Here is a 16,013-nt window from a genome sequence, read left to right on the forward strand (position 1 = left end):
TGGAAAGATGCTACTCAGGGTGCAAACAGGATGTCGGCCCTTCAGGATGGTGCAAGCTGTTGCTATTTGGTGGGTTGCCTGCCTGTATGGTTCACAGCTTCCTAGCCCTCACCTGTCAGCCACGTTTTCTCATTTCGTCAGCTGGTGCAGTCTCATCACTCTTGGACCCAGGGTTTCCCCAGGCTGTAACGGAGGATGGGAGGAGGGCGGGCCTGTTCTCACTTGCTTTGAAGAGTCAGCCAGCTCTTGCCCTGCTCCTTGGTACCGGCCAGGTACAAAGAAAGCTACAGGAAAATGAGACGGTAGCCCCAGCCCTGATACATGCGTCCCATGGGGGCACTGACCAGGGAGCCTCGGCCTGGCCCATGCTGACAGTGGGTTCCTCCCTGTGGGCATCGCATCCAGGTGTGGGACATATGCCCTCACCCTGGTAAGGCCCTGCTGAGCAGGAGAAGAAGAAAAAAAGCTGCTGTCAGCTAGGTTGAGAAACCAAGACTAGTGACAACTGTAGCTTTGATCAAATGACCAAACGCGAGCATCCCAAAGAAGCTGAGCCTTTTAGAACAACCTTCGTTAGATGCACCTTCTCCATGGTGCTAGGGCCTCCTGCCTCTCCCGGGCCGGGGCAGTAATCAGTTCACAGTACAAACGACAAACACAGGATCCCTCTGCCAGGCAAAGGGCTGCATCTCCCCTGTGCAAAATAGGATTTTTTTAAAACTAGGTCTCTGCCTTCCCTTGGCCTGCAATTATTATGGCATGCTTAATATATCGAACTTTATGTTTGCCTCCGGGCAGATGTAAGCAGAACTATAGGAAAAGTCTGAGGCTAGGTGCTGTGGCAGAAGAGGGAAGGAGAAGGAAGGAGAGAAAAATCTAGGAAGGCCCCTTGGAGGAGGTGATACTTAAGGCAGGCTTTGAGTGGAGGATAGAACTTTGGTGCACTGCTCAGGGCCTGGAGGAGAGGAGAAACTTGGTTGAGGACCAGCGTGAGGAAGGCCCGGACACCGGAGAGCATCAGGGGCCATGCCAGGTATGCTGGGCAGGGTTCTGTAGTCGAGTTCAAAGTTGTGGTGGCATACAGAGCTGCTTTAGCCGGCTGCACAAGAGAGATTCAGGGCCTGCCACCATGCTCAGTGACCTTGGTCTGGCCACACCACACTCCCACTTTGCAGGGCTGACATCAGTAGCGTTCACATCCTTCCCTTTTCCCGTGTGCCCAGATGCATTTTGGGTAACAAGTGGGTCCTTGGTTCAGGTCAGCAAGGGCAGAGCCCAGAGGTTCTCAACATGGCTGCACCTGGAGAGCTTGGGAAAAATCACAGGACCCAAGCTGCATCCCACACCAGCCACATCAGATCCCGGGGGGTGGGACCTAAGCGTTAGTAATTTTTTGTTTTCCAGGACATTTCAGTGTGCAGCCAACTTTGAGGCCCAGTGATGTAGCTGACCTAACAGGCGACAGCTATGATGCTGTGGTTAGGGGCACGTGGGCTGTGGCTCTGGCACACGCCACGCAGCCTTAGCAACATCAGTGTTTTGTTTATAAACTTTCCAATGGGGATAACTCTCTTATGCACATTTCGTGCAGTGTCTGGCACATCATCTGTGTTCAGGGAACGGTCACCTCCTCGTCCTCTCTCCCCTTCCGCCTCCCCCACAGAGAGAAGAAAGGTCAGTTACATAACGCCGTCAGGCTGTTGGCTGTGGGCACCGGAGAAATAAGCATCGCGTGTTTGCAGGCTTCCTGCTGTTTACGGATCATGTTTTATTCATGCACGTGCGATGCCTGCATGTTCCTTCTTAGGGTAGAAATTTCAGCAGGCAGGTTGCAGGACGGAAGAGTACATTTGGATAAATTGAGGGCACGGAAGGCAAGTGGGAGATGAAAACAGCAATCTCCGGTGAGGGTTTCGTGGGCAGCAAGGAAGTGGAGGACCAGGAAGTTAAGAAGCCTGGACTCTCTCTTTTCTAGGCCGGCGCTGCCCTCTAGTGGGGAAGAGCCGCCACCGACCTGAGCTTTCTCCTCACTGCCCGCTTCAGGGGACTGCCCAGGGTTCTGAGTCCAGCTAAAGACACACGTGCCTGGGGGAGACCAGCTATGTAGGCTTCCCTTCCTGGACACATCATCCTGAGACACAAAGAGAATTCTAGAAAGCATCTGCTGCGTTCTAGGCACCAGAAGCTTTGCCTGCATTGCATCTTTTTCTCACAGTTCTGCAAAGTAGATCTTAGTCCCGGACTTGGAGTTGAGGAATAAGTCAGCCAGAAATTGAGAAGCATAACCAGGATCTCAGCCTAGGTCTGACTCATTCCAAAGGCTTCACCACTGCACCATGATCACCGTCTCTTTCTCTAAGAACCCAGGGGATCCTGGAGGCCTGGATTCAAGTCCACCTCCACTATGTACAAGCTGTGTGTCCTTGGGGCAATTGACTAACTTCTCTGAGCATTTTCTCATCTACAGAAAGATAACGTGATACCTTATCAAGGGGTCATGGGAATTTTTGTTTGACCTCAGATACATCAGGAGGGGTAAAAACTTGAAGAAAGTGACTGTCTCAGGCTAGTAAGATAATAGTAGTCTGTCCCTCTTTCTGAAGGCATTGCTTTTATAATCGGACAAAAACAAAAGATGAATTAGACCACTTTCCTTTGAAAAGAGGCCACAGCACTCATCCACATGTGCCAGCCCAGCGAGCTGCTACTGGAGAGAACAGTCTTGTTTTCTTGAAGTTGTATCAAGCACATCTCAGAATCCCTCCCGAGAAAGCCACAGACTTCCCCTGAAGTGATCTTACGTTTTGTCAATCACAGAACCCTCAGCTCCGCCCTTCACCTGCCTGGCTCTGTGCTCAGTCCCTGCAAAGAAGTCAGGGCTATCACATGGCATCACAGTGTCCTCAGGGGCCCTCCGTCCCCACGGCCGGGAAGGTATCGGGAGCTGGGCCGTGGGCGATGGGCAGTCTGGTTCCAGAGGATCTTAGCTCCCGCTCTCCCCACAGCAGCCGAGAAGTGCCTGGGCCTTGAAATTCCCTCCCCAGCCCCATAAATTGTACGGCAATAGATAATTCTATTCTTTAAATATATATTCTTTAGAAAATCTTATCATTTGTTTCCAGGCTTTCTATTAGGAGAGCTGTGTTCGGTGGTTTTTTTAAATTACTCTAAAAAATTAATCTTATATATAGAGACAGACTGGAAGGGGATATCTAAATGAACATCAGTGTTTCTCTCTAGGTAGTGAGAGATGGCGATTTGTGCCATCTTCCTTGTAACAATAATAGCTAAAATTGATTAAGCACTTACTGTATGCCAGGCACTGTGGGAGGCCCTTGGCATGCGTCAATCACTTAAACCTTGAGATGACCTTTTGGGGTAGGAACTGTTATTATCTCCACTCTCAGGTGAGAGCATGGAGGCCCAGAGAAGGTAAATAACCTTCCCAGGGTCACACAGCTAGTGAGTGCAAACGCTGGCCAGCTCCTGGGTCTGTGTTCTTGACTGTTGTGTCGCGGCGCCTCTCCATCCTTAGTTTATTCTCAGATCGTTCTTCAGTGTTTCTTTTAAAGTGAGGAAAATGGGTTTTGTTTTTAGCTTACCCTATCTGGTCCCACTAATGCAGAAACACACAGGAAGAAATGCAATACAAATACAGTGACGCCAAAAAGGAAACATGAGAACAATGATATTTCTGTATATGATTCCCTATTTTCCACATTCTCTAAAATACTCATCTCTTACCCAAGTAATCAAAAGTAAAACTCATAAAGCAGAAAACAAAATCCTGCTCCGAGAAGCACCGGCGAGAAGAATAACTAACAGCTGATGTTTTTCGAGAACATCTCTGTCCCGGAAGCTCTCTGAGGCCTGTTTTGTGCTCTCGCCCATTTGATCCTCAAAGACCCTAGAAAGGTCGGGGTTATTGTTGGCCCATTTTACAGAGGTGGGAACTGAGGCACAGGAGCATCTATCCAGGGCTCGCAGACACACAGGTGGCAGCGGAGCCTGACCCTGCCCTTTCTGTCATGTCCTGACCCACCCTTGAGGCAGGTGTCATGCTATCCTGTTCCATGCAGTGACCCTTGGAAATCCTAATGGGTTTATCTAATTACAGAGTGAGCAGAGGCGCTGCTGGAAGCCCCTTGGTTTCTGGATGGCTCGTTTGGCTTTGCTTTCAGCAACACAAAGAGCTTTGCCTCCAGCTGGCAGATGCCCGCAGCTCCTCAGGGACAGCCTCCACCCCCCTGTCCCGGCCCTGTGGGCTGCTGGCATGGAAGCCAGGCCCCATGGCATGCTCCAAAGAGAAGAGGAAAGGCTCAGAGGGAAATGTCAGCGTCTTCTCCTTCACACGGTACATGGGCGCTGCTGTGGCTAGCCCATGGATAGGCTCTCCTGCTTGTCGCCGAGGGAGTGGTGAGCCCAGCTGAGAAGGCTCAGGGCCGACGGAGAGGAGCAGGGGCCCACGCGTCTTTCCCTTCCCTGGCTCTTCTAGGCCCTAGCAAAGCTGTGAAGCATCAGTGGAAGCCAGCATGGACGAAGTGCACACCCAGGATACACACCCAGCTGGCTCTGGGAGCCCCTCATCACCACCCACACTGCCCTCTGCAGCGGGCTTCAGTTTCCAAGTAGCCATCCATCCCCATGAGTGGCTCCCTCATCACAGCGTAAGGTGTAGGAAGGAGGCAGCTGCCTGTGAATAGCAGGGTTTGGGGTTTGGTTTGGTTTGGTTCTGCCTGTGAATAGCAGGGTTTGGGGTTTGGTTTGGTTTGGTTCTTTAACTTTGCTTATTTGTGCTTGGCCTAACTGGGTGCCCAGCTCTGCAGAGGGTACAGGGGTCAAGCTGCCGCCTAGAAGCCACAGGCCGTGGGGCAAGTTGCTTAACCTCTGTGAGCCTCAGTTTCTTCTTGGTAGAACTGGGATCACAGCACCCAGCTCACTGCTTTGTTAGGAGGAGTCGTGAGATGACAGGTATAAGTCACGTAGTCCAGTTCCTGGCATCATGCAGCAGGCACTCAGTAAACAGCCAACAGCTGTGTGTATATAGGTACTTATATCACACTTGCGTATATATGGGAAAAATGTAACAATCATGTTTTTGCGCAGAAAACATATTACAGCTTGAAAAATTGCCCTGAAACAAATATCCAGATAGCCTGTAAACAGACCAAACACAAAACCAGCACCGACTCCCCGCCCTGCCTCTTCTTGATGGTAATTCCCCACCAGCCTTCCCCAGCAGCGGTAACCACAGTCCTGACTTCTGTACAATTCATTTTTTTTTCCTTAAAGTTTTTCGTTGAAGTTTGACTACCTCGTTATTTATCACTAAATAGTTTAATTTTGCTGATTTGAGTTCTGTACAAGTGGAATCGCACCAGGATGTATTCTTGCCTGTCTGTGTTCTTTGCTTGGTCATATATCTTTAAGATTCATCCATGTTTTGGATGATTTGTTTTCTTTGCTGTGTAGTAATTCCAGAGAATGGAGATGTCACAGTTTGTTTGTCTGTTCTTCTGATGGTGGGCCTTTGGGTTGTTTCCAGTTTGGGGATGTCACAGTGTTAGGATGAGCATTCTTGGATGTGCCTCCAAGTACGTCAGACTTTCTGTGGGCTATTTACCTGGGAGTTAGAATTGTAGATCATCGGAGTTAGTTTATCTTCAGTTTTGTAGACACTGCCAGAGTTATGCCAAAGTGTTTGTGTGATTTATACTTCTACCAGCAGCGTACAGAGTCCCAGATACCCCACATCCTTGCCGACACTCGGTATTGTCAAACTCTAGTCAGCTGAAAATGTAATGATGTTTCATTGGGGTTGTAATTTGCATGTCCCTCAGTTCTAATGAGGTTTGAATTTCCTCTTCTGCGAAGTACCTGTGAAGGTTTCTGTCTCTTTTCCAATGTGTTTGTCATTTTCTCATTGACTTATAGTAGTTTTTAAGTAGTCTGGATATGAGCCCTCTGATTCTTGTGTGTGTCTTTGTAAGGATGTGTGTTACCCATATATTTGCCCACATTTTCACTTCTCAGTGGGCTCGTTTGATGCATCTGATGAATGACCTTCTTAATTTTAATGTAGACTAAGTTATCAAGCTTTTCTTGTAATGGCTAGTGCTTTCTTTGTTTTGTTTAAGAGACTTTCCCTATCCCCAACATCCTGAGAGTATTTTGTCTGTCGTATTCCAGAAGCTTTATTGTTTTGCTTTTCACACAAGTCTCTTACCTCCCTGGAATTGATTTTTCCATGTGTGGGGAGGCTGGCTTTTTTTTTTTGCCCCCTGTAATTTCAAGTTGTCCCAGCACCATTTATGGAAAAGGTCATCATCCTTCCCCCACTGCTGTGTATGCACACTTTGTCATAAATTGGGTGTCCACATAAGTATGGGTCTGTTTCTGGGGCTTTCTCTTCTGTTTCTCTTACTTGTTTGTTGTTGCTTGTGCCAGAAACACACTGTCTTCATCATTATAGCTTTAAAAGAAGGCTTGATCTCCAGTTGGAAAGTGTTGACAATTCTTTTTGTAAGAAAGGTGTCTAGGCTGGTCTTGGCCCTCAGCATTTCTATACGCAATTTAGAATCAGCACGTCACATTCCACAAACACGCAAAAAATGTTTCTTAGTACTTTTAATAATTATCATTTATTAATAATAATAGTAAAGTTGACTAATTCTTCCTGGGCCAGTAAATTCCAAATAGAAGGCTCCATTTGGGTTTTCCAAATTCTTCTGGTTCTGTGCGTCTGGCCTGACCCTTTCTGTAGGCTGTCTTGTCAGTCCCCTTGAGCACTGCATCTAGGAGGAGGCAGACGGATGGGGGGTCCCCAGCACTGAGAGAGACCCCTGCAGAGAACACCGTCCAGGGAAATAGCAGGTTGGGGCCTGAGTCCCATCTCTGCTCCTCCCCACCGGCTGAGCTCGGACAGGCCACGGCCAAGGAGAGTCGCTCACTCCCTCTTTTGCATCACTGCTATAACTGGTGTGCTCCCTTACACATCCTTTCAACAGTTCAAGAACTTACTGATCATCACACTCGGCCAAACTAGGAACAGACAGAAGAATAAGGCACCACCTCTGCCCCATCAGGCTTGAAGTGTCCTCTGGCATCTCTGGAACTGTGCCCCAGTCAACACCAGGTCTGAAAAATGACCCACAAACAATGTCGCGTGGCCAAATAATTAACAAACAGCTTCATGCAACATCCTGTTCTCAGAGATTCACAGGTATATTTGTAGTTATAAGATCTGAGAATTTCCTCAAATGTGCTTTTGACAATTGTTTTAGTTTCCTATTGGAGCTGTAATAAATTACCACAAGCTTAGGGGCTTAAAATGACACATTTCTTATCGTACAGTTCTAGAGGTCAGAAGTCCATAATGGGTCTCACTGAGCTAAAATCAAGGTGTTGGAGGTCTGCCCTCCTTCTGGAAGATTCTTTCTGGAGGGGAGAATCCCTTTTCTTGCCTTTTCCAGCTTATAGAGGCTGCCCACATGCTTGGGCTCATGGCCCCACCCTCCATCTTCAGAGCCAGCAGTGACTAGTCAAGTCTTTCTCTTGATGCCTTCTCTGTGGTTCTGTCCTCTCATCTCCTTCTCTGATTCTGACACCTCCTCCTTCCACATTTAAAGGACCCAAATGATTGCACTGGGTGCACAGGATAATCAGTACAATCTCTTTATTGTAAAGCCAGCTGATTAGCCAGCTCAATTCCATTCGTAGCCTTAATTCTCTTTAGTCCTTTAAGGTAACAGTAACAGCTTCCAATATTAGGACGTGGGCATCTTTGGGGGCCATTACTCTGCCTCCCACAGTGGAACCCCTAACCTGCGAGTCCCCTTGCCCCAGGTTGATAGCACGTCTAACACAGTGCTGTGTGTATTATGCACAGGACTCAGTGCACTGGGGGGTCTTTCTCTAGCCCCCACCATCATGCCCTCTCCTCTTTGGCACCGCCCCTGACATCGTATGGTGGGTTAGTTTGTTGGTTTATGGCCTTTCATCTTCCAGAAGACAAACTCCACAGGAAAGGGGGAATTTTGTCTGTTTGTTCATGGCTCTATCCAGGCTCCTGACACAGGGCCTGGTACCCAGTAGGTGCCCATCGTGTGTTTTCAGCGACTAAGAATGATTGAAAGTCTCTCCAGTAAGACAGCAGGCTTCTCGAGGGCAGAGTTCTTGTCTAGTTCGTCTCTTCTTCTGCATCATCTGGAGATGCCTGGTGCTAACTCTGCAGACTGTATAGCGTGGGCCTCAAGTTTACAGCAGAGGGCCCCAGACTGTCTTGGGTCATCGTGCCCTTAGCATCTCCAATATATTTTTCACAGAGCCCTGAGTCTGAAAGATACCCAGCAGTTCTGTTTATCAAGCAGTTAGGTTCAAACCACTTAATAAATGTTTGAAAAAATAATACATGTAAATTGAAAGAAAAAAATATTTTTCTTTTCTTTGTAAATAAGCATGATCACTTACTAATGGCATGTGTGCCCCCGCTGGAGACCGCGCGGTTCTCAAACCTTGGAACCAGAATGGACTCCACCACCCTCTTTTCCCTTTCCACATCCATTTCCACCCAGCGTTTGCTTTTTATCACAGGAACTACTGAAAACTCAGCTCACAAAGATAACGATGGAATTAAGAGGAATGTAGCTCGATCCGATGTTGAAACCATCAAGCTCCCTTGAATGAGTAGTTTCATGAGTAACATCTAACTGATGTCAGAGATGTCTGTGTTTCCCTCAAAAACTTAAAACGTTTTATGAGTTCACTGGGGTACCCCAAGGTGCCTCGGCACACAGTTTGGGAACTGCAGATTTACACTAATCTAATGTACAGAAAGCCTGTGTTCAGACCAGGATGCCAGAGTGAGGTCAGCACAGGGCTTGTCCCATTCCCTCTTGAATGGCCCTGCCACCTTTTCCAGTCTTCACATCCCTAGGAAGCTGTGTTATTTTAGCATCAGAATGTGCTTGGTGAGCAGGCAGTCAGGGCAGGGGTGGACTCCAAATGGTTAGTCCGTCTGGGCCCTGCTGAGGCTCGGGGTCCCAGCTGCTTCCCAGTAAGAACCCTGTCCCAGGCTGGGCCTCCCCCGGCTCCAGCCCCTCTCCCCTGTTGTGGCTTTAGGCGATGAGGTATGGGAGGGGAAGTGTTCTTTGGAGCGAGGAGGACTGGGAACCTGTGTGTGCTGACCTTCTTGTAGTAGAAGAGACACGGGCCTCAGCTATTTCACACTTCCATGGCTCTTTCTGTGTGCCAAACACTGTTCTAAGAGCTTCCCAAATAAGAAGTCATAAATCCTCTCCACAGCCCTGTGAAATAGGTCCGATATCATTCCCATTTTACAGATGAGAAAACCGAGGCACACAGAGGTAAACTATACCTTGCCCAAGCTTCGTGGAGGTGGGATTTGAACCCAGGTGGCCCACGCTGTCTCCTGAGCTGCCTCCGATATGGTTTTTCCCTTAACGGGTGGAAGAAACCCCACTTCAGACCCTGGCTGTGCTGCTTTCTAGCTGTGTGCTGGGAGTGAGGGGCTAAACTTCTTAGAGATACTGTTTCTTCTGCTGTGAAGTGGGCACAGTAGATTCCCCTGTCGGGGCCCTTGAAAGGATCACAGGAGATAATGCATGCAAAGCGTGGGGCTCAAGGTAGCAGAACCGAAGGTGCCTCACAGGCGTCTCTGATCGCCTGAGTCTTGGCTCTCCTCCTCCACGTCACCCCCTCCTCTCAAGTGTACATGAATCTGGCAGACAGCAGGGGGCAGCACTGGACTGCTGAGGAACATTCTCTCCTCCCCGGAGAAGCTCGCTGTTCAACACAGGGATTCTGGATTTTAGAGCCGGACAATCTTTTTCTCGTCTGTTTAGGTAGAACATTTGGGGTGGTTTCGCTAAACAAGAACAAAATGACAGCCTAGTAGGATGAATTGAAGGGACAGCAAGGAAGCAAATTCAGAAGTCCCTTTCTGTAAGATCACAGCCAGTCTCATAGGCTCCTCTCAGGGAACAGCTTTCCCTGAAGACCAGGGCCATGCTCTCCGATGCTGCTTGATTTGAGCTGTTTTCCTTAGGTATTTCTAAGTGATAAAGGGTGCCTCCTGATGCATGAAGGCTGCTCCCACATCCCCACTACTGGACTGTTCGAGAACCCATTGCTGCTGGGGATTTACTAGACATCTCTCAGAGGATAAAGGAGCCACTTAGAATATGGCCCCAGAAATTCCAGCTGGGGGAGAGGGAAATGCCCTTCATGCAAAAATACGTGTGTCCCACATCTGTCACTGGTTTTTGGAATTGGGTCCTCTCGGGCTTCTTTGGCATTGGAGGAGAACTCCATCCTGTTAAAATGGAGTGCCGCAATCCGAGGGTTTGCTAGAGGAACTGGAGTGGGAGGTGCTCTTGGCTGGATGGACAGGCCACCTTGGTGCATGACATCTCTGTGGTACGCCTCTGCCTGTCTCAGCTGCTCGAAGGGAGGGCTGGCCCTTCTGGGCCCTGCAGGGCTCTGGTGGGCAACTGAGCTTGTGGGATGCCCTTCCTCTGTGTCACAATTTGCACCAGGGCAGGAGGCCCAGGACCTGGGGTCTCAGCTGTCCCCTGATGTCTGGCCAGTCCACACACTCTACTCCACTGCCCCCAAGTGGAGGAGAGGGGACGGAACAATCTCGACACAGCCGCTTCAGTTCATTGGTTGTTTCCTTCCAATGATACTGAAAGCTTGGTCCTTGGACTTGTTAAGTATTAATGATAGTTCTCCTTGTTCAATCAGTAGGGGATGAATCAGTGATTATTACGTTGATGGGGGTTTTATTTAATTTGCATGAAAGAAGGCATTTTATCATGCGTAGTGGGGATGCTGCTGGGGCTCAGAGCACCTGCTGGGAATATTGAAGGTGAGTCACAAGGGTGTTTGCAGCACCCTTGCCAAGAGAATTGGGTTCCTGTCTCCTGCGTCCCTTTTTTTTTTTTTGAGGAAGATTAACCCTGAGCTAACTACTGCCAATCCTCCTCTTTTTGCTGAGGAAGACTGGCCCTGGGCTAACTTCCATGCCCATCTTCCTCTACTTGATACGTAGGATGCCTACCACAGCATGGCTTTTGCCAAGTGGTGCCATGTCCACACCCGGGATCCAAACCCGTGAACCCTGGACCACTGAGAAGTGGAACGTGAAAACTTAACCACTGCACCACTGAGCCAGCCCCTCCTGTGTCCCGTTCTTTAGGGACAGCCTGAGTACTTGGTTTGCTTGCTGAGCCATCTTTAGAGGGCCAGTGACTGACCATGGCTTACCGCAGCCTGGAAGGGAGGATGTGGCTGGCTTCACAATTTTTTTTGCCCTGGAGCAGAAATCTTCAGTCTCCCTTGGGTGCTGCCCTTGCCTTGGACGCCCCCTCTCCATGCCCCGGTCCCCATGTCTTTCTCAGCATCACTTCGTGCTTCACTTTCCTCCACCCAGGGAATGCGGCCAAGATTAGCTCTGCTCCCTGACCCTACCCCACTAAGGTCACCCTCCGTAATTCTAGCCCATACCTGAAAGAGCCTCATATTCTAGACTTTTCCGATAATACCCCCAACTTTCTCTGTTTGGTCATCTTAATCTAAGTTGTGACAATCCAGAGCCAATGTACTAATAAGGTGGGTGTTGCTTCTCCCCAGATTCCTATAGACCGGAATAACTGTGAGACCAGGCGTCTCTGGGTGGCTGTGGGAGAGGCAGTTTTGAGACACCTGAATTTCTAGATTGTTCCAAATCACTGAGTAGGATTTCTCTGAGAGTGGATTCAGCCCCATTTCTACGAGATAAATCATCCTCTTTTCATTCCTTTCTTCATCAAACAGCATTCCTTACAAGCTGTCTTCCAGCAACTGCTTTGAGGTTCCGCTTCCTGTCTGTAAATCGGGAAGTCATGGCTTCCTTTGCTGGGAATTTAGAAACCACTTGAGCTCCTGACTACAGTTTCTGAAATTGTGTTTCTTCCCCCCTCCAAGTCTGAGCTCCAGGAAGGCTGGGGTTTTTGACTGTTTGGTTCAATGCTGAATCCCCATCCCTGAGAATACTGCTTGGCACAGGGAAGGAGCTCAGTAAGTGTTAATTGGATGAATATTTGAGTGGTTCCATGATGACATCTCCGAGAGAATTCCAGCGAGTTAGTCTACCCCTGCGAACAGACCAAAATTACCCTCCACTGGACCCAGATTTCCTCTGGTCAAATTCATCTCCTCCCTCGTCCTTCCTGTGCCCATGTGGACCTGTTAGCAACCACCCTCTGGCTGCCTATTTGGGTTGGATTGACCACATATTGTTGATTGTCCCCTCAAGGCAGCCAGCTTCTTGAGGGAAGGGCTCCTTTTTTACCTATGTGTTTATTCCCAGGGCCTTGGGAACTGTCAGTGCTCTGGAGACATTTGCCAAATTGAAATTTAATTGAATAGATACAGCCTGTGGGTTTTCATGTGGCCTCAGTACTTTTCCCAGAATGATCCAAAAGTTTTGTGCAGAATTCCAGGTACTATATCTGTCAGCTCCATAAGCACGTGCCTAGTACCATCTTCTCAAGTCCTGCGGAAAAGCTGGAGTCCTGAACAGCTATTACAGCGACCGCAGATAGCAAGGGACACTGCAGAATTGAGTGACGAGGGGACACTGCAGAATTGAAATTAATATGACATCTAATCAAATGTTCTCCAAGCATACCATTATGTCGGCTTTCTTATTTGGGAAATTTAATGCCCGTAAACATTTCATTACATTTGAAAATAATTTGTGGCTTCGACTTTTCTCACTTCCCAAGAACTCCTGAGTTTGCACAAGGGGTGCTGAGAAATCTTCGCCAACCATAAATTAAATGAATTACGTAAAGACAGATAAACGTAAAAGCGAAATTACAAAAATCCTTTCCAAAATGTTTATGGCAGAAAAAATACTAAATGATGGATGTGAATGTATTTTAATATGTTATGATTTTTGGGTACTTGGGGCCCACAAATATTTCAAAGCAATCTACCAAAACTATAGAATTCCTGCATAATAGCGCTTCAAGAGCTTCCAAAATTAGAAATACTGGGTTTCCCTCCTCTGGGATTTTTTAGACTAATTCCTGTCATGTCATTTGTATAATCAGATTTCTCCTCTGATCAATGTAAAATAATTTCCTTGATTTTTGACTATTTTGCTCATTCAATTGCCTTTTTTTAAAATCTAATCTTTGTTTCATCTCCTTTCAGGAATCCTGTTCACGATGCTGGTATTTGGACCAGCCTGTGGATTTATCCTGGGCTCTTTCTGTACCAAAATCTATGTGGATGCTGTCTTCATTGACACAAGTAAGGAATATATCTCAATTTCTTACCACCATCCCCAAGCGTTTCCTTCCTTGTAAAGGAGCCTTCAGCCTATGGGTTCCAAAACCTTCCTACTAAGCGGCCCCCTTAATGCGTCCACCTCTGTGGCCAGTGGCCCACCTGAGATAGAAGGAAAGAGCGTGAGGGTTGGTCCAGAGGGCCTGGACTCAAGTCTATGTTCTGCCAATGTCTACCTAGAGGCTGAAATAACTTCCTATAGTTGATTTTATTCCTCAAAGCTGCATTTTCCTCATCTTAAGAGTGATGATCATTGCACCTGCCTCACAGGGCTGTCGTGAGAAGTAAATGAGAGGATACTGGTGGCAATGCCTGGCATGTACACATTCTCACTGAATGTTGGCCAGTTAACTTATATGAGGACCCTACTTTCTAATCAAAAGTTGGAGCATGTGTTCTGAAAGTGCAAGTATACGAATGGGGTCAATGAGACAGAGTATTTGAAAATTCTTTCTATAGGACACGGTTGTGGTGGCCTCTATAAGGAAGCATAGCATACCTCAGAACCGTTTCAAGCAACACTTCTTGTGTTCCTAGCAGGAAGAGCAAATGCCTTTCTTGATTGCTCTGGGCTCCCCAATCCCGTAGCACACTTTGACTGACCAGAGTGCTAGTCAAGATGAGCTAGGTTATGCAGTGGTAACAAACAATTCTCAAATCTAAGTGGTTTATGCAACCAAAGTTTATTTCCTGCTCACACTGAATATCCAGTGTAGGTTGGTGGTATTGGGGAGGGTGAGACTTGGCTTATTGTGGTCACTCCGGGACCCAGGCTCACAGAAGTTTGGTCTGACCCCAGCCTGCACAGTTGCCAAGGCAGGAAACCAGACTTTGGCAAGTTTCGCACTGGCTCTTGAAGCTTCTGCTCAGAAATGACACACACGTTGTTTCTACTCACATTTCAGTGTCCATGGCAAGTCATGTAGTATATTAGTTTGCTATTGCTGTGTAATAAATTACCCTAAATTTAGTGACTTAAAACAAGACAGTTACTATGTCCCAGTTTGTTTCTGTGCATCTAGAATCCAAGAGCTGCTTAGCCGGGTGGTTCTGGCTCAGGGTCTCTCAAGAGGCTGCAACCAAGGTGTCTACCTGGTCCTCTGTCATCTCAAAGGTCACCTGGAGGAGGATCCACTCCCAAGCTCACTCCCATGGCTGTTGGGCCTTGCAAGATCCACTTTCAGGCTCCCTCCCATGGGCGTCTCCACAGGGCTACCTCCCCATGGTTCCCTGGAGCAAACAACCCAAGGGAGCATGCATGAGAGAGCACCTGAGACAGAAGCCATGGTCTTTTTATGACCTAATCTCAGAAGTGACATTGCATTGTGTCTGCTGCATTCTGTGTGTTAGAAGCAAGCCAGTTGTTCTGGTCTACACTCAGGTGAAGGGATCATTACACAAGGACATGAATACCAGGGGGTGGGGATCATTGGAGACCATCCTAGACCCTGCCCACCATATGTGGTCACAACTCGACCGCCTGCCCAAAAGAGAAGCCTGTATTCCTGTGAAGTCTAGTGAGCAGAGAAGCCATATTTCCTTTCTCTGTGAAAACAGAGTGCGGGAAGCCATTCCGGCTTCTCGTCCTTCTGCTGATCTGTTCTCAGGATCGATAAGAACTCTCAGTCCCCGGGTCCTCCATCCATCATCTCTCGACAGTGCTAAATTTGCTAATTCACCCCAAAGAAATAATGCAGTTTTAAATCCAATCAAGTCACTTTTTGGTTCACTCCATTAATCCCACTGATATATTTACTTGTAGCTAACGATGTTACAGATTTTCAAGTGGGGAAAAAAGAAAAATCAAGCACACGCAGCCTTTTTTATTTATTCTTTTGAAGCACTGGGTCTGTTCGGGAGGGGACTCATTGCTGCTGGGTGCAGGAGTGGTCGCCTTTGAACCCTCTCTGTAATGAGTGGGATGAGGGGTGGCCTCAGAGAAATGACATGTGATGCGAGTCAGCTGCCATCTTGCTCATATGGACAAAAAAGCCAGCTTCTGCTGCGTTCACTGAAGGCAGCGCAAGACAGGAATAGCAAAAGGTGGTTGGGGAGGGGTGCACTCCCAGTGCCATGGGAAGGCTACCTGGAAGGAGAAGCTAGGTGGCTGGGCAGCATATTTTGCCCTCAGCCTGTCAGCAGGGACCCCCTTGAATCAAGGCCTGTGGATTACCAGAGTCTCTGAGCCAGAATGAACCTCACATATCATTCTCTTCCAACTCTTTCATTTGACAAATGAGGAAACTGAGGCCTAGAGAGGCACAAGGATGTGCCCAATCCAAGCGGTGTATCTGTGTATAAGACCCAGGTCTCCTGAGCAAGCGTGCATGTGGATATTTCTGCTTCAAGATTCCCCTCACCAAGCTCCCACCTGGGGATGAAATAGCATCTTTTCTTAGTGCCTGGAATGACCAAGGGGTAGACAAGTGGCCAGAGGGGGCTTAGCTGGTGCACTCACAGTCCCCTAAGTATTGCTCCAGCTGTTCCTTCAGCCTGGCGTGCTGTCCCCACCCCATTCTGTTCAACATCTTTCCTCATCCTTCAAGGCCCAGAGGGAAGTCACGTCATCCATGGTTCTAGACTCACTGGCAGCTTGCAGCCTCCCCTTACAGAAGGCAGATGGGTGCGTTTCTGTTCCTTCTGGGCATCTTGCTGAC

General features: G+C 48.1%; 1 protein-coding gene across 2 annotated transcripts in view; it reads left to right on the plus strand.

Moving 5' to 3' along the window:
* SLCO3A1 (solute carrier organic anion transporter family member 3A1) overlaps positions 1 to 16,013 on the plus strand; it is a 288,987-nt gene that overhangs the window by 206,470 nt on the left and 66,504 nt on the right. For both annotated transcript variants that reach the window (XM_044761768.2, XM_070495863.1), the window contains exon 3: positions 13,222 to 13,320. In XM_044761768.2, the coding sequence (XP_044617703.1) occupies positions 13,222 to 13,320 (99 nt within the window). The remainder of the gene's footprint in view (positions 1 to 13,221; positions 13,321 to 16,013) is intronic.

The sequence above is a fragment of the Equus asinus genome, chromosome 2 (genome assembly GCF_041296235.1).
Source record: "Equus asinus isolate D_3611 breed Donkey chromosome 2, EquAss-T2T_v2, whole genome shotgun sequence".
Classification (NCBI taxonomy): Eukaryota; Metazoa; Chordata; class Mammalia; order Perissodactyla; family Equidae; genus Equus; species Equus asinus.